Below are 26,296 nucleotides of genomic sequence, written 5' to 3'. Positions count from 1 at the left end.
TGCCACGTAAACTATCGTATCAAAAGTAACCCGGCACCTACTACTGGACATTAATGTGGGCTGTGTCGTCTACCATGCAGCGTGCTACGGTTTGCGCAGTATATAAGTAGTTGTAGAAGTAGAAGGGCGGTTGAGTCAGCATTTGGACGTCTTCCCGGACGGCACACCCGCCACAAGGGAAGGCAGCGGAAGCCGGCGCAGCATCTTATTTCTGCTTCAAAGCCATTTGTGACGTCATTTCCTCCACTTGGAACAGCTGCCAACCATAGATCCGGAAAAATGTTGGTCCGTAATAAAGGGGAAAGAGAGGGGCGGGATTAAGTATATTTCATTTCTGAGGACAGGTGTACAGTATGACTAAATGAATCTCCCACTCTCCCTGTTTGGAAAAAAAAGAGAAAAGGGTTTCAGCCAAGTTAAACTCAACAAGAATAAGTAAGTGGCTCAGTGACAAAATGAGAATTACTGGTCTTCGAGCAGACAAATAGATATTTGTTAATATTATAAACGTAAACGGCAAACCACAGGTAAGAACAGAGCAGGTACTCAGAAAAGATGGAACGAGTTGGGTAGCGTATATCCGTAAATAGTTCTGTAAAGAGTTGTGGCGCTCTCGGTTAACGGAACATGCATTCTCCACGAATTACTACAATGTCAGTTTTTTTACAAATTACGGTATACTAAAAATTTGTACATCAACAATGATTTGACAGTTTGAGTGAAAATACATTGTAAGTTAAATGCAGCACATGCACAAGAAAAGTCACCGACTTAATAGCGGCTAGAACGCATTTTACTGGATTCCTGTTATAAAGAACTGCTACGTCGTAAAGAAAAGTTAAATAACTTGACATTTGAGTTTAAACGCAGTACCTGTCTCACCTGTGTCAAACACTCTTTTGATTTTTTACCTAGATGGATAGATTTTAAAATTTTGACCTGTCTAACATAAAAATCTGTGAAAAATTTGCCTATAGCTGAATGTTTTCTTATTTCTGTATCTACATCAATGTACACAATAGAATGAATGTACTTCCGGTACCACTAACTGATCTCCCTGTCTCTTTTGATTCGCGAATGACGCACGGGAAAAATGACTGTGGGCCTCCGCACTAGGTCCAATTTAGCGAATTTGCTCGTTGTGGTCATTTCGTAGACGTGTGGGGGTGGTTGGTTGGTTGGTTGCTTGCTTGCTTTGGAGGAGGTGGCCAAACAGCGAAGCCTTCGGTCTCATCGGATTAGGGAAGGATGGAGAAGGAAGTCGGCCGTGCCCTTTAGATGGAACCGTCCCGCCATTTGTCTGAAGCTATTCAGGGAAATTACGGAAAACCTCAATCAGGATGGCCGGACGCGGATCTGAACCGTCGTCACCCAAAATGCGAGTCCAGTGTGCTAACCACTGCACCACCTCTCTCGGTGCACGGCGTCATTCTGTTGTGTAGATACACTCATAGGACGCATTTTAAGACACATCAACACCACTGGAGCAATAGTAGTAGGAACTATTGAGGAAAGGAATCGCCTGAAACGACCAAGGATGTGGCACAAGCAACACATTGTGTTGTAGGTTGTGCTACTTACGAGGAAATGAAAAGGAATGCAGACAGAAGGATGGAATAACTTATTGCTGTAAACCAGCCTCAGAAGTGAACACCCTATTCTTTCCATTTCGATACGTTGGCAGAGGAATGTATTACAATTTATACCTTTTAACTGTAACAGAAGTGCGGAAATAAATGGATCATAATGAATGAAGCGTAAATTTCGAAGCAGAGTGCGACAGATTTAGTGCCTTCTTGATCGTCTAGAATATTTAACGACACAAAAAATTAGTGCCACTCCTTTAGATAATAGCAGCCAACCGCATTTTCGGAAGCAGACACGGTGTTTTTGTGGCAAGATGAACGGTTGCGGCGTTCAGCGACGCGACACTGGCGCATATCTCATCTCCGGCAGGAAGACGCGACATTCCTGAATCTGGGCCAACGACGCGGCGGACCGTCAGAAACCGTCTGATCTGGAGCGGTGCGGCATCGCCCACCAGCATGGTCAGTGGCGCCAGCTGGCTGGCGTAAGGCACCAGCGCCCGACCGCAGATGGATGGGTCCGTGGAGGGATGTCCGAACGGAAGTTCCGGCTATATAAATAGAAGCGGCCGCGCTGGGCTGGAGAAGAGACTTGCGTGCCAGCAGTCACGCGCGCCGCTGCCCGCTGAGACCACCGCCACAAAACAACAGTGGCAAAAGTGCGCCGACGTGATTCACGCCAGTGGCGCTGGCGCACGCTATTTGCAGAACTGCCAGGACCCTCCTGGAGACCGAGGAGGAGGAGGAATTCACATGCGCCGATTTAGCCGCCTTAAAGCTGTCTTCCTTTGAAGTCACAAACGCATCTGAGACAGTTCTCAGCATGCTTACTCTTAACGAAGCGTGCTGTATGTGATATAGCACTTGCAGTAGTGACAAATATCTTGTGATGGTAAGCGTCGCTCCGGAAGGATTTGGTCATTCTTGCGTGTGGTTCAAAAAATGGTTCAAATGCCTCTGAGCACTATGGGACTTAACATCTGAGATCATCAGTCCCCTAGACCTAGAACTACTTAAACCTAACTAACCTAAAGACATCACACACACCCATGCCCGAGGCAGGATTCGAACCTGCGACCGTAGCAGCAGCGCGGTTCCGGACTGAAGCGTCTAGAACCGCTCGGGCACAACGGCCGGCCTTACGTCTGGCTATGATCCAGGGTGTGGCGCAGTAATTTTTAAAATGGGATGATCTTTATGCCTTTTGGTGGTTACTGATGTTGTTGTTATTGTGGTCTTCAGTCCTGAGACTGGTTTGATGCTGCTCTCCATGCTACTCTATCCTGTGCAGGCTTCTTCATCTCTCATTACCTAGTGCAGCCTACATACTTCTGAATCTGCTTAGTGTATTCATCTCTTGGTCTCCCTCTACGATTTTTACCCTTCACGCTGCCCTACAGTACTAAATTGGTGATCCCTTGATGCCTCAGAATATGCCCTACCAACCTATCCCTTCTTCTAGTCAAGTTGTGTCACAAATTTCTCTTCTCTCCAATTCAGTTCAATACCTCCTCATTAGTTATGTGATCTACCCGTCTAATCTTCGGCATTCTTCTGTAGCACCACATTTCTAAAGCTTCTATTCTCTTCTTGTCCAAACTAATTATCGTCCACGTTTCACTTCCATACATGGCTACACTCCATACAAATACTTTCAGAAGTGACTTCCTGACACTTAAGTCTATACTCGATGTTAACAAATTTCTCTTCTTCAGAAACGCTTTCCTTGCCATTGCCAGTCTATATTTTATATCCTCTCTACTTCGACCATCATCAGTTATTTTGCTCCCCCAATAGCAAAACTCATTTACTACTTTAAGTGTCTCATTTGCAACTCTACTTCCCGCAGCATCACCCGATTTAATTCGACTACATTCCGTTATCCTCGTTTTGCTTTTGTTGAAGTTCATCTTATATCCTCCTTTTAAGACACTGACCATTCCGTTCAGCTTCTCCTCCAAGTCCTTTGCTGTCTCTGACAGAATTACAATGTCATCGGCCAACCTCAAAGTTTTTATTTCTTCTCCATGGATTTTAATTTCTACTCCGAATTTTTCTTTTGTTTCCTTTACTGCTTGCTCAATATACAGGTTGAATAGCATCGGGGAGAGGCTACAACCCTGTCTCACGCCTTTCCCAACCACTGCTTCCCTTTCATGTCCCTCGACTCTTATAACTGCCATCCGGTTTCTGTACAAATTATAAATAGCCTTTCGCTCCCTGTATTTTACCCCTGCCATCTTCAGAATTTGAAAGAGAGTATTCCAATCAACATTGTCAGAAGCTTTCTCTAAGTCTACAATTGCTAGAAACGTAGGTTTGCCTTTCCTTAACCTTTTTTCTAAGATAAGTCATAGGGTCAGTATTGCCTCACGTGTTCCAACACACTGATAGAACGATCATTTAGAAACCAAAGTATATTTCTATTCTATGAGGTTTTGGGATTGAGCCGGATCATGTTGACTTCTTGCCACGATATTTCGACTGGCAACCGTCCAACCATCTTCAGGTGAGTGTCCGCCACTGAAGACTGCTAGTTCAAGGTGTCGATTGCAAAAATTGGCGCGGAAACGCGTACGCATTGGCGGTCGTCACAGGAGCGTCCTCTGCCCAAATCCGCGCCCTCTGCAAATACTGTACCACCCGTGGTGCGCATGCGCATTTTTTTCATGTTCTGTCGTTTAATAAAATGAAAGTATATGATTCCAGAGACCTTTTCAAGTCTCAAATATCTACAATGTATACAGAGTGTTACAAAAAGTTACGGCCGAACTTTCAGGAAACATTCTTCACACACAAATAAAGAAAAGATGTTATGTGGACATGTGTCCGGAAACGCTTAATTTCCATGTTAGAGCTCATTTTAGTTTCTTCCACCTACACTCAGTGGAGCACGTTATCATGATTTCATACGGGATACTCTACCTGTGCTGCTAGAAAATGTGCCTTTACAAGTACGACACAACATGTGGTTCATGCACGATGGAGCTCCTGCACATTTCAGTCGAAGTGTTCGTACTCTCCTCAACAACAGATTCGGTGACCGATGGATTGGTAGAGGCGGACCAATTCCATGGCCTCCACGCTCTCCTGACCTCAACCCTCTTGACTTTCATTTATGGGGGCATTTGAAAGCTCTTGCCTACGCAACCCCAGTACCAAATGTAGAGACTCTTCGTGCTCGTATTGTGGACGGCTGTGATACAATACGCCATTCTCCAGCGCATCAGGGATTCCATGCGACGGAGGGTGGATGCATGTATCCTCGCTAACGGAGGACATTTTGAACATTTCCTGTAACAAAGTGTTTGAAGTCACGCTGGTACGTTCTGTTGCTGTGTGTTTCCATTCCATGATTAATGTGATTTGAAGAGAAATAAGAAAATGAGCTCTAACATGAAAAGTAAGCATTTCCGGACACATGTCCACATAACATATTTTCTTTCTTTGTGTGTGAGGAATGTTTCCTGAAAGTTTGGCCGTACCTTTTTGTAACACTCTGTATAATGAGGACTGAAGCAACGAATGAAACTGTGTACTAAGACTGGGATTCGAACCCGGGTCTCCTGCTCACTAGGCAGATGCGCTGACCACTATGTCACCATGGCAGAATGACTTCGTAGAACTGCTTTGACTACCCTAGCACGCCTCCTCCTCAGTCATAATTCCCATTCACGCCTCAGCCTACTTGGTATTCCTCCTAAACTCGAGACCCGGGTTCGATCCATGGCCTTCGTACAAATTTTCCTTCGTCATTTCAGTCTGCGTACACTGAGGTGACAGAAGCCGTGGTGTAGCAGTATGCACATACAATATAGAGGTGGCGGTAACATCGCATAGCCGGCCGCGGTGGCCGTGCGGTTCTAGGCGCTCCAGTCCGGAGCCGCGCTGCTGCTACGGTCGCAGGTTCGAATCCTGCCTCGGGCATGGGTGTGTGTGATGTCCTTAGGTTAGTTAGGTTTAAGTAGTTCTAAGTTCTAGGGGACTGATGACCACAGCAGTTGAGTCCCATAGTGCTCAGAGCCATTTGAACATCGCATACACATGGTATAAAAGCGTAGTACATTGGCGGAGCTGTCATTTGTACACAAGTGATTCACGTGAAAAGGTTTCCGACGTGATTATGGCTGGAAAAATCGTAACTGTTATTCAAGTAAGAAAGATTGCTGTTGCAACAACTTTTTTCAACTCTTTGTGCAATATAGTTGTTCGGTCTGAGACCCTTTCGAAGTTGGATTAACAGAAACCGAAAAGATTCAAAGAAGAGTTGTATGATTCGTTAAAGTTTCGTTCAAGTCATCATGAGAGTGTCAGCGAGATAACAAGCTGTAGTGAAAGATGTTGATAGAAAGAGTTTGTGTATCGCACTCAGAAACTTATGCAAGCCAACGATCCAGATCGGCTCAACAAATGTGCTGCTTTCTCCAACACACATCTGGCTTAACGCCCGCGACAGTGAAGTTAGAGAAAATTGGTATTTGGACAAGGTACCGAATCTGGCACAACATACACATTCCGTACACGTTGTATAATGGCTTGTGGAGTACGCCTGTAGATAATGAACATGTGAAAAGAGCCACTTCAGTGTATCACTACGATGTCTCGGCTGTAGTAATACCGACTATGTCCCACAAGTCATTGTCAATAGCGGATTTCTTCCTCCGCTTATAACGGCTCCTCTTCTCGCACTGTGTGAGTCTCAAGGGCATCTGTGGAAAAAAGTAGTAGTAGTAGTAGTAGTAGTAGTAGTTATTATTGTTGTGGTCTTCAGGCCAATGAGTGGTTTGATGCAGCTCTCCATGCTATTCTCTCCTGTGCATGCCACTTCATCTCTGAGTATTAATGCGACCTACATCTTTCTGAATCTGCTTAGGGTAGTCATCTCTTGGCCTCCGCGCATTCCCTCCAATGCTAAATTGGTGAGCCCTCGATGCCCCAGAACGTGTCCTACCAACCGATTCCTTCTTCTAGTCAAGTTGTGCCACAAGTTCCTCTTCTCTCCAATTCTACTCAGTACCTTCTCATTCGTTACGTGATTTACCCATTTGATCTTCAGCATTCTTCTGTAGCACCACATTTCAAATGCTTCTATATTCTCTTCTTGTCTAAACTGTTTATCGTCCATGTTTCACTTCCATACACGGTTGCCCTCGATACATACTGTGGAAAGTAGGGCACCGTATTGACTGTGTGCACGGTCTGGTGTTATGTTCGTTTTGTATGGTGATGAGAGAGGATGTATCGTTTTCCTTGGTCGTGCGGTCTGACGCACTGCTTTCCGGGAGGGAAGGAGCGCCTGATCCCCGGCACGAATCCGCCCGGCGGATGTGTGTCGAGGTCAGGTGTGCCGACCAGCCTACAGATGGTTTTTAAGGCGGTTTTCCATCTGCCTCGGCGAATGCGGGCTGGTTCCCCTTATTCCGCCTCAGTTGCACTATGTCGGCGATTACTGCACAGACACTGTCTCCACGTAAGCGTACACCACCCAAACATAGGGGTTACGCTCGTCTGGTGTGAGACGTTCCCTGGGGAGTCCACCGGTGGCCGAACCGCACAGTAACCCTGGGTTCGTTGTGGGGCGGTGGAGGGGTGAAGAGGACTGCGATAGTCGTCGTGAGGTTGTGGACCGCTGCGACTGCGGCGGAGACGGAGCCTCTCCGTCGTTTCTAGGTCCCCGGTTAACATACAATACAATACAATCGTTTCCCTTCTTAAGAATCGTTAAATTAAAAAGAAGATCCTGCCGCGACTCATTACTGTATCGGACACACTAACCGCGGAACTTGTTGTTTGCGGAAGGTTGGAACAGCAGGGCTACGTTGAATGAACCTCCAAGGTAAATTCTAGCAACGACCTCGCGATACCTCCTTAGATGGCCGAGTGGAGGCTTCTAAAGCTACCTCGACTTTTCCACAGAACTCCGTTGTCCGCGTCTGATAACATGAGATTTCAAACAGCGAAGTTTGGAGTGGTTTTTGGGAATTTTATTACGAAGCTACATTAATGTCTCAAAACGTGGATTGCCACCTCATTTATTTATACAAACCAAAATGAGGAAAAACTTTATCACAGTCAGTCACAAGTGAGAGCCTGTCTAAGAACGCTAATCACAGCGCAGAATCTGACTATAGTACTTGGAGCACCACAGTGTCCAGAACAGAATGTACAGTATCTGTTTCAACGTTTCGTCAGTTCAGACCACTGCTCATATTGAACTTCAATCATTTTCTTAAGTAAAATGAAGCGCTTGTGGTTAATACGTGTTCACGTCCTCCAACCGGGCAAAGGGGACGTACAGTTCAACGTGGAATCGTGTCGTTTGTGGCGGCACCTCACGTCGTTGAGAGGTGAAAGCTAGATAAAAACGGAGACAGAGGGATCCGTTGCCCGACCGAGATTCTATTCCTTGACCTCTCGGTTTCCAGGCATGCGCTTTACCATTAGACCACCAGGTCCGATCCGTATATGGATAGTTCATATATAGGTTTTTATGAGTGACTTTGCGAGTATCAAAATATGTGACATATATGGCCGTATTTTTCGACTGCATTGACTTAGAAGTTTAAATTTTCCACACAGCTGAGGGACTGTAGACTTTGATATGTGACATGAATTTCTTCGTAATACCTCTGTAGCTGTTTCTACGAGCAAGGGTCTTGACAGACAAATAGACAATAGTGCAGAAGAAACAGGTCGCGGAACATTTGAACTTCTTCCTGACGTCATGGAACGACTGGGCATGAAATACTGTGAACTTACCCGAGGACTGATCCATTTGCTCACTGGTCATGGGCCATATTCGATTATGTCGGCTCGGGAAAAGGGCCACACCCGCGTGTGAATGTGGTGTATCAGAGGGTACTCCCGCTAATGTGGTCTACGGGTGCCCCCTTTTCAATGATGTAGCATCAACATTACGTAACCAATTACCTGACCTTGACACATACCACTTACTTAGACAAGAAGACATTTTTCAGACTCCTAACCAATTGGCGGATGAGGTATCACGAAAAGTGTTAAAAGAAAACCTGAGGGACATAAATTAAATTAACAATTTGATACACATCAAACACTGAATCTAGCGCCCTATTCCCATACCATGGGACTTTCCTCATAGTCTGGAATCCGCCGCGTACAGGACTAGGGGGAGTGGGGTACGACACCACCGATACAGGACAAAGCACCGGACTTGACTTAGATTAGAACTAGCTAGTAGGACTTAGATTAGGAAATTAGTTATTTAGGATCCTGCAGCGAATAACATCCTTGGCCTGCCTAGTGTCAAGAGCACGCTCATAGGGATTAGCTCGATGAGCATGGCTCTAAAATGTAGGTTTATAAACTAGTGGCACAAAAAAATGGTTCAAATGGCTCTGAGCACTATGGGACTTAACTGCTGTGGTCATCAGTCCCCTAGAACTTAGAACTACTTAAACCTAACTAACCTAAGGACATCACACACATCCATGCCCGAGGCAGGATTCGAACCTGCGTCCGTAGCGGTCACGCGGTTCCAGACTGCAGCGCCTAGAACCGCACGACCACTCCGGCCGGCCTAGTGGCACAACTGTGACGCTGCAGGCAGTAGAGTTTAGCTAAGCATAGGTCATATAAAGTTAACATTAATAATAATATATAAATTATTTGCCCATTGTTATCTAGTTATAACTGTAGCTCACTAATTAATTAAATTTGTATCTGGCTGCAATTAATGTTGGATAAAATTAGGACCCACTAATCATTTAAGGAAGTGGTTTAAGATTGCATAATTATTATAAGTTTGTAATAAAGAATTTAAAAATAAATGGACAATATACTATAAGGGCTCCGTTTTTACCGCTTGTGGCGCGGAACCATGAAAGGTAGCAGAATGTTTGTTTGTGGGCGCTGTCCTGTTTGGTATGTAATGTAGGTCGTCGTGTTCCGCAGGTCCGCAGCGCACCGTGCACGTGCTGCACAACAGCGAGCACCCGGCCTCCGTGTTCTCCGTCCTGGAGACGGGCAGCAAGACGGTCACCCTGCTCGCCGACTCGCTGTTCGACCTGCTCATGCTCAAGATGACCTCCGTCTACACCAAGAAGCAGACCAAGATAGAGTCCAAGGGTCCGCGCTTCGAGCTCGCCGACTTCCTCGTCAAGCTGGGCACCGTCACCATGAGCCAGAACTTCAAGGGCGTGCTTGTCGAGGTGAGCAAACGACGTCTGATTACTTGCCAACTCCTCTTAGGTACAGCGGCTTGTCGTCGGGCTTTAAAGAACCTATATATTTTGTTACAAAGGCTAATTAGAGTTTAGGAGCATCTCATTCCTCAATCAACGCATTGAATAAGAGTAATACAGGGTGTTTGAAAAAGATCTCCCTAGTTTTAATGTGTCCTAGAATCTGTACAACCTGACATACACTGTTGTAGTTTGTGGTGTTTGATTCATCAACTATCCAAGTTTCGCTCCCCTGCAGTTGGCAGGTCTGCTTGACCTAGAGACGGCACCAGTGCTGTTTTTTTTTTTTCCCCTCTGTTCCCTCTCAGTTGAGTCCAGGCGTGCGTGCAGTGCAGAGCAACTCAGCTACAGTGTGTACTCCGCAACAGAAAGCGCAGTATGTCAATTGGATTGTGAAAACTGATTCAGTTATAGCAGTGCAACGTAATTTTACACACCAGTGTGGTGGTGAGCTACGTGACTTTACCAGAGTGAATGTCTGGTGCGGTTTGATGGAAGATCGTGTGATTGGTCCTTTCATTTTTGTAGAAAAAAGAATAAATGGGGACATCTACTGTGAAATGTTGACAGAGTCTCTCTCTGCTCTCTGGTATAGACAACCTCCCCTGAGGTGGTCTACAGTATCGGAGTCTGTTGTCTATTGACATTTACTCCACGAATATAAGATAAAATTGACTGGGATTAAAAAAGTTAACTAAAGCTTGTCTGAGCTCGACAGGATAAAATACAGTGAGTGCTAGGAAACTAGCGGTGCGAGAAAGAGGAATGTTTGTACTTCTTCTTCTTGTGCTTAACTCTTGGAATAGCAGGGATTATGCGCTGGCAGTCATACTCGGTAAAAATAGGGAAGCGGTTTATAAGGTCCAAGTCCCTCTTAGGAACGACGGCGCTTAGGTTGGCAATTGCCCTAGCGAAATAATTAGGCTTATGGGGTAGAGGTGGTTTAGGAACACTGGAATCGGTTAAAGGGTACGGGGTATTGTGATGCGCGTACGTCTTGTCACGCAATGATTTTGCGACCATCTTCAGTAGTCCTGGCGCAGTCATCTCTGTCTCTACTGGCGGCATATTGACTACCTCTTCTGTATCTTGTTCGTGGATGGGCGCAGCAGTTGTGTCTTCATCTTCCAGCAGCGGCTGTTCCGCCTTGTCGTCGGGAGGGCGTTTCGATGCCTTTGGCCACGCTGTTCACAGAGTACGTCTTCCCCTAAATGGACGATATTGAGGCGAAAAAGAGGCTTCTGTTTTTCCAAGAAGATGGCGCCCCACATCATTACAGTAACCATGTGATTGCGGCTCTTGATACTCGCTTTCTAGGTATGTGGATAGGCAGGACTGGCCCAATACCTTGGCCACCACGAAACCCAGACTTAACCCTACTGGACTTTTTCTTTAAGGGCCACAGAAAAAAATATTGTGTCCAGTGAAAATATCAATCATTTACGGGACAGAATCGTCGTGGCAGTTGGTCCTCTTACACCTGAAATGTTGGTGAATACTTGGCGAGAAGCGGAATATCGTCTCGACGTGTGGAGAGCTACAAATGGATTCCACATTGAAGTCTACTAACGTTAAACAAAACTTGAAGAAACTCTCTTTCATGTTGTGTACTCATTGATGTAATTTTTCATTAATTTCGCCATTAAATTTATTTTTAAAACTAGGGCGTTCTTTTTCAAACGTCCTGTATTTTCGTCTGTCTTTACAGTGTCTGACGGGATCGAAACCGTCACCAGAAAGCGGCAATACTAACAGTTTGTTTTTCTAAAGAGACGTTCAGTATAATAAAGGTACAGAATTACGAAACCACCAAAACCTTGTGTAACGCATATTTATTTATTCACCAAAAGCTGCAGACAAACAACCAAGTCACAGATAACATTACAAAAGGTTAAACGAAGATCCCTGATGTCAAATACGTGCGGTTGGTGATAAAGTATGTGAAAAAGTGCAGTGAAATGTCAGTTTCTGTAACGATAAATCAGTCTAATCTAAAAGCCGCAAATTCAACTAAATACCTAGGTATTAAAATTACGAACAACTTAAATTGGAAGGAACACTGAAAATTTTGTGGGGAAGGCTAACCAAAGACTGCGTTTTATTGGCAGGACACTAGAAAATGTAACAGACCTACTAAGGAGACTGCCTACACTACGCTTGTCCGTCCTCTTTTGGAATACTGCTGTGCGGTGTGGGATCCTTACCAGTTAGGACTGACGGAGTAAATCGAAAAAGTTCAAAGAAAGGCAGCACGTTTTGTATTATCGCGAAATATGGGAGAGAGTGTCACAGAAATGACACAGGATTTGGGCTGGTCATCATTGAAAGAAACGCGTTTTTCATTGCCACGATATCTTCTCACGAAATTCCAATCACCAACTTTCTACCTTAGCAGTTGAGTCCCATAAGATTTCACACACATTTGAACAAACTTTCTCTTCCGAATGCGAAAATATTTTGTTGACACCGACCTACATAGGGAGGAAGGATCACCACGATAAAATAAGGGAAATCAGAGCTCGTACGGAAAGATATAGGTGTGCATTCTTTCCGCGCGCTATACGAGAGTGGAATAATAGAGATTGTAAAGGTGGTTCGATGAACCCTCTGCCAGGCACTTAAATGTGATTTGCACAGTATCCATGTACACGCAGGTGTAACGGCAAATGTATATGTCGATGGAGGCATGTACAGGTGTTGCACATAAAATGTGTAAACACCGTGAGAAATGAAGATGCTAGCGAAGCTTGCAGGTTGCGCTGTTGTATTTGACCACATGCGGCATCTGTTCATTGCCCTCCGTACGCTGAAATTTTTTACATCGCCGACGGACAGTAGACCTTGATAAGTGACATTAATTTCTTCATGATATCTCTACCGTTTGTACGAACAAAGGTCTAGAAACGGACAGTAATGATTCTATAAGGACTCCGTGGTGAGAACAGTGTTCTGTTTGCTTGTGAATGCATTATTTCGCAATTCATTGCATTCTAACTTGGGCAGATTGTTGGTGCTCATATGGTGGCTGCTTTTGTAACCAAGATAGCCGTAGTGTTTGGTATTTGAAGAGGCACCGTTTCGAAGATTTATGAGATCTGAGGTCTGTCTGGTGTTGCTGTAGCTGTGGTTGTTCCTTCACGTTTCCACTCCACAGTCACATCACCAACAGTCGAGTTGGACAGCTTTAGAAGGGTTGAGATATCCCCGAGGGATTTGTTACTTAGGTGGCATCCAATGCCTAGTCCGCTTTCGAAGTCACTGTGCTCTTCTGACCAATCCGTTCTGCTGTTTCAACCTCTCTACTGACAACACAATATTCCCCGCCTTCTTTTACACTGCCGGATCCACCTATGGTGACATCCACTGGTTTGTTCCACATTACACAGGGCTGCAGGGTTACCTTTGATCAGACAATGGATCAAATGGCTCTCAGCACTATGGGACTTAACACTGAGGTCATCAGTCTCCTAGAACTTAGAACCACTTAAACCTAACTAACCTAAGTACATCACACACATCCATGCCCGAGGCAGGATTCAAACCAGCGACCGTAGCGGTCGCGCGGTTCCAGACTGAAGCGCCTAGAACTGCTCGGCCACTCCGGCCGGCGATCAAATAATGTATACTTACGAATCTGTTGGTTTTGTGCCCATGTTTCTCTTTGCCTGAAGGGTGCTCCCGGTGCATTTACTGCACTCTAACAGGGCATAACTTAGTGTGTAATATCATAATTGTAGCAAAGCTTTTGCAGACATTATTTGCAGGAATATGGGAACTGTTAACTATTGATAGGGGAATTTTTTCTCGTTGGCTGGAAGTAATTACTAGCGTTCCGCAAGTTTCATCAAAACGTCCACTGTTGTTTCTCACATGTGTAAACGAACTGCCATTTAACACGCACGAGACAGAATAATACTTCTTTTGTGTGACAGAGATGAAAACAATTTTTTCTTTTGTATTCTGTACTGTTGTAAGTCTTAGGCTGCGTAGGACATGCGGAGGATATGGCACCGTAATACAGTCTCTGTTGTTTTCTTTCCTGGATTTTCGCACTACGATGTGGACTCGAATGGCCAGCTTATATCTCATGCATACCAGTTTACATCGCATATTATACCATCATATTGACAACATCTGTAGTGAAAGTAGGTCGTGAGCGTGTTCAGTGCAGGAGTTCTAAGAAAAAAAACGATTACTATGTTATTATTACTCTTATTATCATTATTATTCTCGCTATTTAATTACATTTTCTATAGTTACAGCGGTTAGAAGCCTAATACCGCTGCAGATACACTCACGATATTAGACATACGGCGTTTTATTATTTACAACGACAAAATTGAAGAAAAACTTCTATAGAAATTGACATGAAAAAACAGTATTAGGTACAGACAGATTTAACCGAAAAAATTGAGACCATTTTTTACAAGAACAACAAAATCGAACCAAAACATCAATGGAAATTGACATGAAAAAACAGTGTTAGGTACAGACACAGATTTTATCGAAAAAAAAAAACAATAACTGAGACCATTTATAGTGAGATTTTCCCGAAACCTCTTGTGGATGACTCCTATGATTCATATAATTAAGCGAAAAATTAAGGCATTATTACTTTTAGGAGTAGGAACTCCTTTAGTGGTGACTGAAGTGCTATTTACACGAAATGCGTTTTCAGTGATCAAAATACACCTATTTACTTACGGCGATAACAGTATAAGTTGAGGATCTGATGTAACTCTGAGGTACTGCGTTGTGCAACATCGTGAATAAAAGAAGAAAGTGTTTTATGCCTGGTAATAATATAGCGACAGCGCCCAGGTTTGGCAACGTAATCGGCGTTAAGCTTCTCGTTGCGTTGTTATATGCAAGCAACTTAATTTCGTTTGGTATCCGTGAACGAAGGTTATTCTGTTTCTGTTCCGCGTTATTTCGCATGAATTTGAATTTCATTACCATAATCGTCTTTTGTTAAGCATCCGAGGTCTGTAAATGTAACGACGGCGTCTCTGTATAAGCTCAAGGTTGGAAATTTCTCTGAATTTCAGCCATTTTAGAAATTACCCGCCCTTCTGTGTAATATGAGGAGGCTTATAACGTTTCCTGTACCAATAAACATCGTACCTCTTTACAATACAAGACGTTTTTTTAACAACTGTCCATGACGGCTGTGTTAGTTACTGATATCCATAATATCTAGTCAAAATGGTTCAGCTTAATGATTGGAATATAAAAATAACAGTTAACTTGCTGTTGTGTAACTAGTATTAACAGTACAACAGCAGAGATTTAATCGAAGCCGGCCTCTGGTGGCTGTGCGGTTCTAGGCGCTTCTGTCTGGAACCGCGAGACCGCTACGGTCGCAGATTCGAATCCTGCCTCGGACATGGATGTGTGTGATGTCCTTGGATTTGTTAGGTTTAAGTAGTTGTAAGTGCTAGGGGACTGATGACTTCAGATGTTAAGTCCCATAGTGCTCAGAGCCATTTGAACCATTTAATCGAATACCGTGCTAACCACTGAGTCACAATAAAAATAAGTTGTCATAAATGTACCCCATTTGATGTCGTTTCGCCCAGGATAACATGTTTGAGGTGATGTTGAGATTTGGCGAACAAACAAAGATGTTATGGAATGTTAGCACGTTCTTAATTTCCAGCAGAAACAACGTCATGTGTTTGATTCCCTCCAATGCTGCTCAAGAAAATGTGTGTGTGAATTCCTAAGGAACCAAGCTGCTGAGGTTATCGATCCCTAGACTTACACACTACTTAAATTAACTTATCCTAAGAACAACACACACACCCATGCCCGAGGGAGGACTCTAACCTCCGACGGGAGGGCCGTGCAATTCGTAACATGGCGCCTTCAACCGCGCGGCTCAATGCTGCTGACATCGTTGTTGCCACCGTACCACCACCACTACCACGCACATAGAAAATACAGTCCCGTCTTGAGTGACACTCTTGCTCCTGTCAGAGCAACCACTGCTGCCCATGACTGCAGATACTCTGATGCCACTCTCTCGATACTTGGCCGCCCTTCAGATGAGGCAGCTTGTTCCGTAATGGTACCTGTGATATCCTCGTTAGGATGTCAACCAAGCTATAACTCATAATTACAAAGCACCTTTTAATTCAAGTTGCCTTTTATATAGTTTCAAATTACTCTGAAGGCCAATCTTATGGAAGACTTAAAGTGCATCAAAATAAAATTTGGAATCGCTCACATGTTGCAGATTGTACACGCAGGAAAATCTTGTTTATAATATGTTGACTGAACCAGGTTGACATGAGAATAGTAGTGCTAAAAACGTACAAAAAGAAAATTTTCTTCGCAAATGCTCAAATGAAAAATGTACGAAATATTTATCTGGGAGACGTTTGACTATTAATGTGGAAGTGCATTTTGTCATGGTAATGGATTTTGAATGTTGTCGAAGTTTTTATGTGAACTATAGTCCGATCCGAACGATGGCGTTTGGCGCATGTCGAGGCACAGACGGTCATGGCATCGTTGACGATTCCAAGCGACAGTTGTTGTACGCGCTTGCTTTCCGCTTGAAGGAAGGGTATAGCCTTCAAATTATGTCTCTCGCTTACTTACACAGAATGTATCACTTACCACCATCATCAGCGATAACAACTCTCTACGATCACGTTTAATGCTCGCATTAACTACGGCATTCAGAGCAGAGCGCTCAGTACAGTACTGAACGCTCATTGGATGTCGGGCTGGCCGTTGTGGCCGAGCGGTTCTACGCGCTACAGTCTGGAACCGCGCGACCGCTACGGTCGCAGGTTCGAATCCTGCCCCGGGCATGGATGTGTGTGATGTCCTTAGGTTAGTTAGGTTTAAGTAGTTCTAAGTTCTAGGGGACTGATGACCTCAGAAGTTAAGTCCCATAGTGCTCAGAGCCATTTGAACCATTGGCTGTCGGAGTATGCGTGACGTAACTGAGCAGAATGAGCGTAAAATGGACCGCCTTCGTTCTGGACTTCAACTATAGTTGGCTGAGCCGAGGTATTTTAATATCGTGATTCGATTCAGATAGCTCAGTTGCTGCAGGATGGGCAGTATCGACCTCTCGCCCCTCTCCATACACACATACACAAAACCTATTACGCCACCAATCTGTTAACATAGCGATCTTGGCAAATAAATAAAAATATTAATAGGAAGCCTGCAGTAAAAATTTATAGGTCGCTTCCTGCACCGACTGACCATGTGATGTAATTACAATAAGTGAAGTGGTTCATATGAAAAGAGGCGGATGATTTCAAGCATTTTTATGTTGCAGCCGAAAACGTCTGTTACGTTTCATCAGAGCGTCTTTCATTACATGGGAATTTGGGTGGTGATGGACAAAGAGCTTACCGCCTGACGAAACCAATCGGACGTAGACACCGAGTGCTTGCAACTGATAAATTGTCAAAAAGAACGGAGAATTCAGTAGTACTCCATCACTGTGTGTGTGTGTGTGTGTGTGTGTGAGAGAGAGAGAGAGAGAGAGAGAGAGAGAGAGAGAGAGAGAGAGAGCAGCCCTGCATAATGCTGTGGCGCCTGCGCGAACTGTGGAGAGTCCGTCATTCTGACAGAGCTGTGCCGGGGAGAAGAATGGCTACATTCGCTGTGGGAATAGAGCGGCCGGCGGGCCGTTTGTCCGCTAAGCCCCGGCGCTGTTGTCACGCGAGCTGACGTGTCCAGCGGGAGTGATTCTGTAGCCGCGATCCCGGCACCCCGTACCCTACTCGTAGAAGCCGGCCGAATGCCGCGCGCGTCTGCTCCAGCAGGCTTCCCGGAAATCCATCCGGGGCAGGGCGCTCCGTTTCCTGTAGCGGCGGCTGGGATCTCTCCTACACTGCGGAGACAGGGACAGAGGAGAGCTACAGTGTTACACCGGCTGCCGTGACCCCAACACCGGCCGCAGCAGCCCACTGACGCGACAATTAACTCGCGACGTCCTGACCTAATGTCTAATGTGAACGTATCGCACTGTGTCTGGGGACTAACATAGTAGTCAAACATGCTAGTCAGAAATTAATGCGGAGAGTGATTTAACTTTTACATTAAGTGTGGCCTCTGAGACCGGCGGTGCATGGTAATGGGGGGGGGGGGGGGGAACTGTAATTCGTGGATGGCATTCTGCGTCTAGCCTCTCTCTAAAATGTGCCACGTCGTCTCGCAAGCACGGGTATTTGTTTTGCCATAATCCATTAAGTGGACATCGGAAGTATTCCTAGACCAGTCATTCTTCGGGAAAGCAATCCGGACTCGCCGTATGCTTTGCTCTTCACTCTCTTGGTCAAAAGTTTCGTGACGTGTGTTAGTGGACATTTAGTTTGGGGTGTGACCACTCTTTGCCTTTACGACGGCTTGAACTCTGTTGTCGACACTTTCAATGAGATGTTTGAATGTCTGTGGAGGAATGTTGGCACGTTCTTCCTCAAGCGTCGGCACAAGAGAAGGTAGGGATGATGGACGCTGTGGGCAGGTCATTCCATTTTAGGAATTTTATTGTCCAGAAACCACTGCCTCACAGATGCCGCTTTATGACACTGTAGAATGTTATTGTGATGCAATCATCGTCTCCCAACTGTAACACCAACTCCCCCGCACTTTACTATTTGCACTGATCATGATGTTAGGAAACTTTTCGAGGCGTTACCACACCCAAACTCTTCCATTGGATTGCCACGGGATTCAGCGCGATTCATCAATCAAAATCATTTCCAGTCATCGATTGTGCAGTGTGATCGCTCTTTCCGTCACCTCAAGCATGGCCTAGCACTTACTACAGAAATGTGCAGCATATTAGGAACCGCTCGAACTTTATATTCCATTCTTTTCAGCTCCCTACGAATAATCATTGTACTAGACTACTGGTAACACTTCGGAACTCACTAGGTGATTTCTTCGGCTGATTTTTGTAGCCCCCCCTCTGTAATGCTCAACGGTTCCTGTCCTTCATTACACTTCACGCTCACGTCGCTAACTGTCAGTATTAGCAGTTTTGGAGGAACTGAAGTGTTCCTATTGGGTATGTTACTTAAGTGACATCCATTGACTAGACCACGCCCGAAGTCACTGATCTTTTCTGACCAAACCATACTCCTGTTACTGGGAACACAACACTCCGTGGCTCCTTTTTCACTGAGGTGACAATAGTTATCGGATACCTCCTAGTATGGTGTCGGACCTTTCGCCCGGCATAGTGCAGCATTTCGACGTGGCATGGACTCAAGGAATCGTTGGAAGTCCCCTGCAGAAATATTAACCCATGCTGCCTCTACAGCCGTCTATAATTGCGGAAGAGTTGCCGCTGTAGTATTTTGTGCGCGAACTGACATCTCGATTACGTCCCATAAATGTTCGATGGGATTTATGGCCAGCGATGGGGGTGGCCACAACATTCGCCCGAATTGTCTAGAATATTCTTCAAACCAATCGCGAACAATTGTGACCCGGTGACATGGCGCATTGTCGTTCATAAAAATTCCAACGTTGTTTGGGAACATGGAGCCCACGAATAGCTGCAATTGGTCTCCATGTAGGCGAACATAACCACTTCCAGTCAGTGATCGGTTCGGTTCGACCAGAGGACCCATTCCATACCATGTAAACACAGCCCGCACCATTATGGTACGACCACAAGCTTGCACAATGACTTGTCGACAACTTGGGTCCATGGCTTCGTGGGGTCTGGTCTACTCTAGAACGTACCATCAGCTCTTACCACCTGAAGTCGGGTCTCATCTGACCAGGCCAAGGTTTTCCAATCGTCTAGGGTACTACCGGTATTGCCACGAGGGGAGGAGAGGCGCCGCAGGCGATGTCATGCTGTTAGCAAAGGCACTCACATCGGTCGTCAACTGCCATAGCCCATTAACGCAAAATGTGGCCATATTTTCCTGACGGATAGTTCTGTCATACCTCCCATATTGATTTCTGTGGTCAGATCGTGTAATGTGGACACTTATAGGTCAAAACTCTCACAACAACGAACAACTTGGTAATGTACCAGGCTGTATTTTCTAATGCTAGCGTGCCCAACCTATTAGCTTATCTGTGTCACACTGAAAGAAGAAGAGTATTTTTGGACCGCACGTAATATGCTTAACATTACTAAAAATAACAGCTGAGCGAGAAAATAGAAAAGGGAGGGGGAGGAGGCGAAAAGGAAGGGAGAGGGAAAGAGAATAGTTTCATGTGACGAGAGTTTTAGATTGAATATTTTCAGTTTATCATAACTTTATAGAAACGGAATTTTATGGAATTTTTTTCACCGGTCGTGTGAGAGATCCTCATTTCTTGAGCCACATTGATACTTGTTTTGGGCCGCGGTTGGACACCCCTTTTTTAATTGGCCACCTAACCAGGAGAGTTGTAGGACAAATGAAGGATCTTGAAGTAGAGGCCAAGTGTACCTTATTTACCCTGGGAGCAGAGGCCTTAAGTTGGGTTGCCTATCGTAGGGTACAAGAAGTATTTTTTTTGGCTAGTTTTAATTCTACCAGTATGTAGGGGTACATGGAGAGGCAGGTGAAGAAGTAAACGACAATGTCGCTCGCATTGTACAGCTGTGTAAGATATGTAGTATTAGGGCCTCTTTTGATTCTAAAGCAAACCTGCTGCCACAGTTTCCGACAGTTTTACGAACATCGTGAAAAGGATAGGATGCTAATAGTGGAGATTACTTTGATGGCAAATAAGGGGATTTTCTTTAATTTTTTCTTTTATTTATTTCATTGCAGAATTCACCTGACTCTCCAGACAGATCTGACATGATAACATAATAAATGAAATTGAAGATTGGTTTGAGCACCACAGTGCTTTACTATGGGTGGTCGTATTAGAGGGGGTATGTCGTTGTCTTACCTAGGCAGTTATGGGGATGGGGCTACAGTTCAACGTGTTCTCCGAAAAACATTGCCAGAGGTAAAAGAAGTGAAGAGTACAGACAAAAATCCTAGGATTGACTGGAGATCAAACCCGAGGCCGTCATAATTTATCGCTATGTGCGGCTGTGTTTGTAATGAACGACACAGGTGTTGCATTAATAACTACCCGTATTCTGTCAGTTGGAGAAGGCGAATGGTATACTTGATCCTATTACAGATAACAGCGACCACCGCCACTGGATTAGGGGACGGCCGGTGGCAAACGTAGCGTGGCGCGCGGAGAATAGCCTCGTAACTCGTGGCACGGGCGGAGACTGAAAGCTCTTGCGGCTGACAGTTTGTTACTGGGAACAATGACGACACTACTGCACCGTGACATCTGTGTTCTACGGCTGTTATTGTTTTGACCTGGCGTCGGCAGTGGTGCGACTGTAGTTTCCCCCTAGAGATTCTATATAGCAAACCTTCTGTGATTCGGACTTCGCTAATTCGGAATTTGCGGTAATTCGGGCAGATAATAGACCAAATTTCCGACTGTCAAAGGCAAGGGATAATTTGGACACAATTATCAACGTTAGTGACATTAATCCGGACTAGCAGAAGTATTACCTCAGACTAGAAGACCCTCCCAAATAGTCGCCCGGTAGCACGCCGCTTCCGGGGTTCGGGGAGGCACGGCCGTCGCGGATCGAATCCGTCCTGCTGATGAACTACGGGAGTCAGTGGGCCCGCCAGTCAGAATGTGGTTTTTCGGCGATTTCCCGCCGTCGGACTGTGTGACTTCTGAGCTGGCACCTACGACCCGCAAATGTTCCGAAAACATAAGATATATTCGCAGTCGCGAATAAGGACATCCAACAGCTGTATAATGGATAACGACAATGAAAGTTTGTGCCGGGCCGGGACTCGAACCTAGACTTCCCGCTTATTGCGAGCGGTCACCTTACCATTACGCTATCCGAGTATGACTCACGGCCAGACCAAAACTTCCATAAGTCGTCAACCATGGGTCTACAACCTGCACTCGTACATTCTTATGTATATTCCCGTGCAGGGGAAAGATTTTAATTGAAAGTCGCTTGCCCAATTCCATGTTCGATGGAACATTGCGTCGTATTTCTATACAAGATGCGCACAACAGTATCGTATTTATCCACCGACACAGGGCAAGCAACTTTCAATTAAAATGTCTCCCCTGTACGGGAATATACATAATGAATGTACGATGATGGGGCGTTGTGGGGTGCTCAACTGCGCGGTTATCAGCGCCCGTACAAATTCCCTATATTTACTCAGTCCAATCTCGCAACATTCATGAATTATGATGAAACGATGAGGACAACACAAACACCCAGTCCCCAGGCGATGAGCGTATGAGTGCTGGTTATTGATACATATTTGAAGACGTAATTAAGTTTGCGTCTGGCGGTGGTGAGTCGTGCTCGGATAGCCTAATGTAAGGCAACCGCTCGCGATAAGCAGGAAATCGTCGTCATTCCATTATAAACCTGATAATTGTCCATATTCACAACTGAGAATACATTTCATGTATTTCAAAACGGCCCTAATCGGCGCAGTGCCTCTTCCTTCGGACATGCATGAATCGTATTTCTGAACAACACAGGCAGTGGAATATCGTATTTCGAAAACGTTCTCACAGTTTCACATGGATGACACTAGATGCAAACAAAGAGATGGGGGACAAAATTTCCGCCATAGGGCGTACATCATTGTAGAGACCCAGATAATAGCAGCCAATAAATGGTAAAGTACATTCTGTTATGCAGTAAATGTAGCATATAAATTTCCACTACAGTGCACTTTCGCTTTTGAAAACATATAACAGGGATTTCCTAACATTTCCTTGACAGAACACTATGAGTATCGTGGTATTTCGATGGAAGATCTTTTTTGTTTTGAACGTTAATAAAATTAAAAAAAAAATTAGAAAATGCCTAGTGTTACGACGTTTTGTGGTGCCAACAACTGTCAGTAATGAAATTTATCTCTATTAAATTAGTACTGTCAAAATGTCACATAAAAGGCCATTTTATTAATAGATTTTCGCGAAGCACTTGTTCACTTCATGCGGAACACTAATGTTCAGCGCAACACAGTTTGGGAAACACTAACCTAGAGTAATGTGCGTGTGCAATTGTGTATTCTTCAAACTCGTTTTTTATTGTAACCTTTGAATACATACTGTAACTTTACTTCGATCAGTCCTATTATTCATAGTTGTGATATCATTACATTATATGTTTTTAAATGAAGTATACTTTACAGTATCGAACATTACATTACGTATCCTATAATTTTATTTAACCACTGCATACAATGTATGCTATATTCCCAATTATATATTCAGATAACTGTTTTGGAAAACATTTCCATTATTCGGATTGTTAGTAACGGAATGATACTTGCCCCAGTTAATCGAAATTAATGTTGGTCACTGTAGTTGCAGCTAGTAAGCTGTTTCATATGTTTCTCTTCTTGTAGGAAAACGTTGTGTACAAAAGTCTCTAGGTATCCCAACGAACGCGCAGTGTGTGTGTGGCATCCGCATTGTAGGGTACGTAAGTGCAGATGTAACGCACCCTTGTCAGATGTAGAGAATTTATCTCCAGTTCGAGTTCAGACACAGGGGTCGGGTCGGTGAGAACTGCTGTTCCACTTCGGGAACAGCGGTCAGTGAGAACGCGATCCATCGAGAGTTTCCAGGACCTTGCTTTCACGCTCATGTTACTGCCACCAACCGGCAACAGCGTTGCGAAGTGAGTTGCAGACAACGCCGTCATTGATCTGTTGAACGGAGGAGGAACTTTTCATGTAGTTACAGCTACATTTCGTGATTTACCTTTCAGACGTGTGCGAAGCTGACAGTAGGGTATTGTGTATTCCTTAGTTGAGTCTCTCGTGACGGCAGTGAAATAAGAGGTCGGTAGTGCGGCGGGCTAGAGCTATACTGATGAGCCAAAAAAACTGGTACACCTGCCTAATATCGTGTAGGGCCCCCGCGAGCACGCAGTAGTGCCGCAACACGACGTGCCATGGATTAGACTAATGTCTGACGTAGTGCTGGAGGGAACTGACACCATGAATCCTGCAGTGCTGTCCATAAAACCGTAAGAGTATGAGGCTGTGGAGATCTCTTGCAGCACGTTGCAAGGAATCCCATATAAGTTCAATAATGTTCATGTCTGGGGAATCTGGTGTCCAACGGAAGTACGTAAACTCCGACGAGTGTTACTGGAGCCACTCTATAGCAATTATTTGCGTTTGCGTTGTCGCATTGTCCTGCTGGAATTTCCCAAGTCGGTCGGAATGCACAATGGCCATGAATGGATGCAGGTGATCAGACAGGATGCTTACGTACTTGTCATCTGTCAGAGTCGTATCTAGAATATCGGAAGGCCCCATATCACTCCAACTGCACACGCCCCACACCATTACAGAGCCTCCACCAGCTTGAGCAGTCCACTGCTGACATGAAAGGTCCATGGATTAATGATGTTGTCTCCATGCCCCTACAACGATACAATTTGAAACGAGACTTATCCGACCAGGGAAAGTGTTTCCAGTCATCAACAGTCCAATGTCGGTATCGACGGGCCCAGGCAAGGTGTAAACTTTGTGTCGCGCGGTCATCAAGCAAGCGTACACGAGTGGGTCTTTGGCTCCGAAAGCCCATATTGATGACGTTTCGTTGAATGAGTCGCACGCTGACACTTTTTGATGGCCCAATATTGAAATCTGCTGTAATTTGCGGAAGGGCTACAATTCTGTCACATTGAACGATTCTCTTCAGTCGTTGTTGGTCCCGTTCTTGCAGGATGTTTTGCCGGCCGCAGCGATGTCGGAAATTTGATGTTTTACCGGATCTCTGATATTCACGGTACACTCGTGAAATGACCATACGGGGAAATACCCACGTCATCGCTACCTCGGAGATGCTGTGTCCCATAGCTCGTGTGCTGACTGTAACACCACGTTCAACTCACTTAGATTTTGATAAGCTGCCATTGTAGCAGCAGCAACCGATCTAACAACTGCGCCAGGCATGTGTTGTTTTATATAGGCGTTGCCAACCGCAGCGCCGTATTTTACCTGTTTACATCTCTCTGCATTTGAATACGCATGTGCAGTTTCTTTGGCACTTTAGTATATTTTTCCTGATTGGCCTACGACCAGTAGTTTTAATCTATAGAAAAAGCAACGGAAATGTGTACGAGACAATAGATTGGAATTAAACATTTTCTGTATCGGTATGATAATCCAGGAAGCAAGGATCACTGTATCGAGGATAGAGAAGTCAGGTATATTTGCCGGATAGGGCTTACGAAGAGTCCTTGCCCTCCCACCAGACATCATTCAGATGTCATTTTGTATAGAATACGTAGACGCCGAATCAATTTAGGCTGCAAAAAAGAAAAGAAAAAAATCGTTAACCATTACTCATGAAGAATTAAATGTGATTCCGTCTAAAGAGTGCCTAAAATCAGGGCTTCTCTTCAGACCAAACTTTTTAATAGTTATAAGCGGAGACCTTACCGGTTGACAGTTACGTTACTGGCGTCTTTAGAACGAAGAGTAATGGACAGCCGGAAAGTTTTGGCCACTAGGGAAGACTCATGCTAACAGTTCTTTCTTTTACTATATTGTCAAAACTTCTAGAATATATTTCTTGATAAACTTAGTATATATAGCATTTCTTCCACGATAAGTGAAACATTTTATGCCCTTTAGTAATCGTCCATTCAAAACTTATGGCGTAAATATGGCACCTGAGGTACAGGAAGTAGAGCATTTACTGTTTCACGGTGTGCCTGTTTCTAGACATACGGAGCAAGGTGGCGCTCGCAATCTGGTGAGGGAATTTCTGTCCAACAGTGGTGATACTAGTCTCCTACGGTGGCGTGCAGGGGTCTTTGGATGAGGCCGCTGATCATTTCCTTTTTCATTGTTGTCCAACAGAGCTTCTATTTCGGATATAAAGAGCTTAGTACCGACGAGACGTTCAGCTCCAACTTCCATTTTACCAACATGATCTTTATTTCGGACCTGCAGAGCTTAAGCTGCCGCGACATTTTTCACTGATACATACGATCCTGTAGGCTAATAGTGCTGCCCTAACACACAGAACATTTCTTTTAAGTCGGAACTGGAAATATGAGGAGGTATGTGAAGAACCTAGTTATGAACCACCATTAAACTGCCAGTTTTTCAATGTTTAATTCGGCAAGCAGATTCGAAATTAGACTATCCTTTCAGTGATTAAAAGTATACGTGAGAACACACAAGGCAAGTGGGAGTGTTCTGTCTGTACTAGTGTTTTAGCACCACACTCAAAAGGGCAAGAATGTTCACTGCAAATGCCACTATCCGTATCACTTTCACCTAGCGAGGTGGCGCAGTAACTAGAACACTGGACTCGCGTTCGGGAGGACGACGGTTCAATCACGCGTCCGGCCATCTGATTAGGGTTTTCCGTGACTTCCCTAAATAGCTCCAGGCAAATGCCGGGATGGTTCCTTTGGAAGAACACGGCCGACTTCCTTCCCCGACCTTCCCTAATCCGATGACACGG

The 26,296-nt window shown here is 44.8% G+C and overlaps 1 protein-coding gene across 1 annotated transcript in view; it reads left to right on the top strand.

Moving 5' to 3' along the window:
- LOC124615325 (mediator of RNA polymerase II transcription subunit 20) overlaps positions 1-26,296 on the top strand; it is a 587,946-nt gene that overhangs the window by 495,478 nt on the left and 66,172 nt on the right. The window contains exon 3 of the mRNA XM_047143125.1: positions 9,516-9,772. Within this exon, the coding sequence (XP_046999081.1) occupies positions 9,516-9,772 (257 nt within the window). The remainder of the gene's footprint in view (positions 1-9,515; positions 9,773-26,296) is intronic.

Source organism: Schistocerca americana, chromosome 5, assembly GCF_021461395.2.
Source record: "Schistocerca americana isolate TAMUIC-IGC-003095 chromosome 5, iqSchAmer2.1, whole genome shotgun sequence".
Classification (NCBI taxonomy): domain Eukaryota; kingdom Metazoa; phylum Arthropoda; class Insecta; order Orthoptera; family Acrididae; genus Schistocerca; species Schistocerca americana.
Note: the sequence above shows the minus strand (reverse complement) of the source record. Positions and strands in the feature narration are given on the sequence as shown.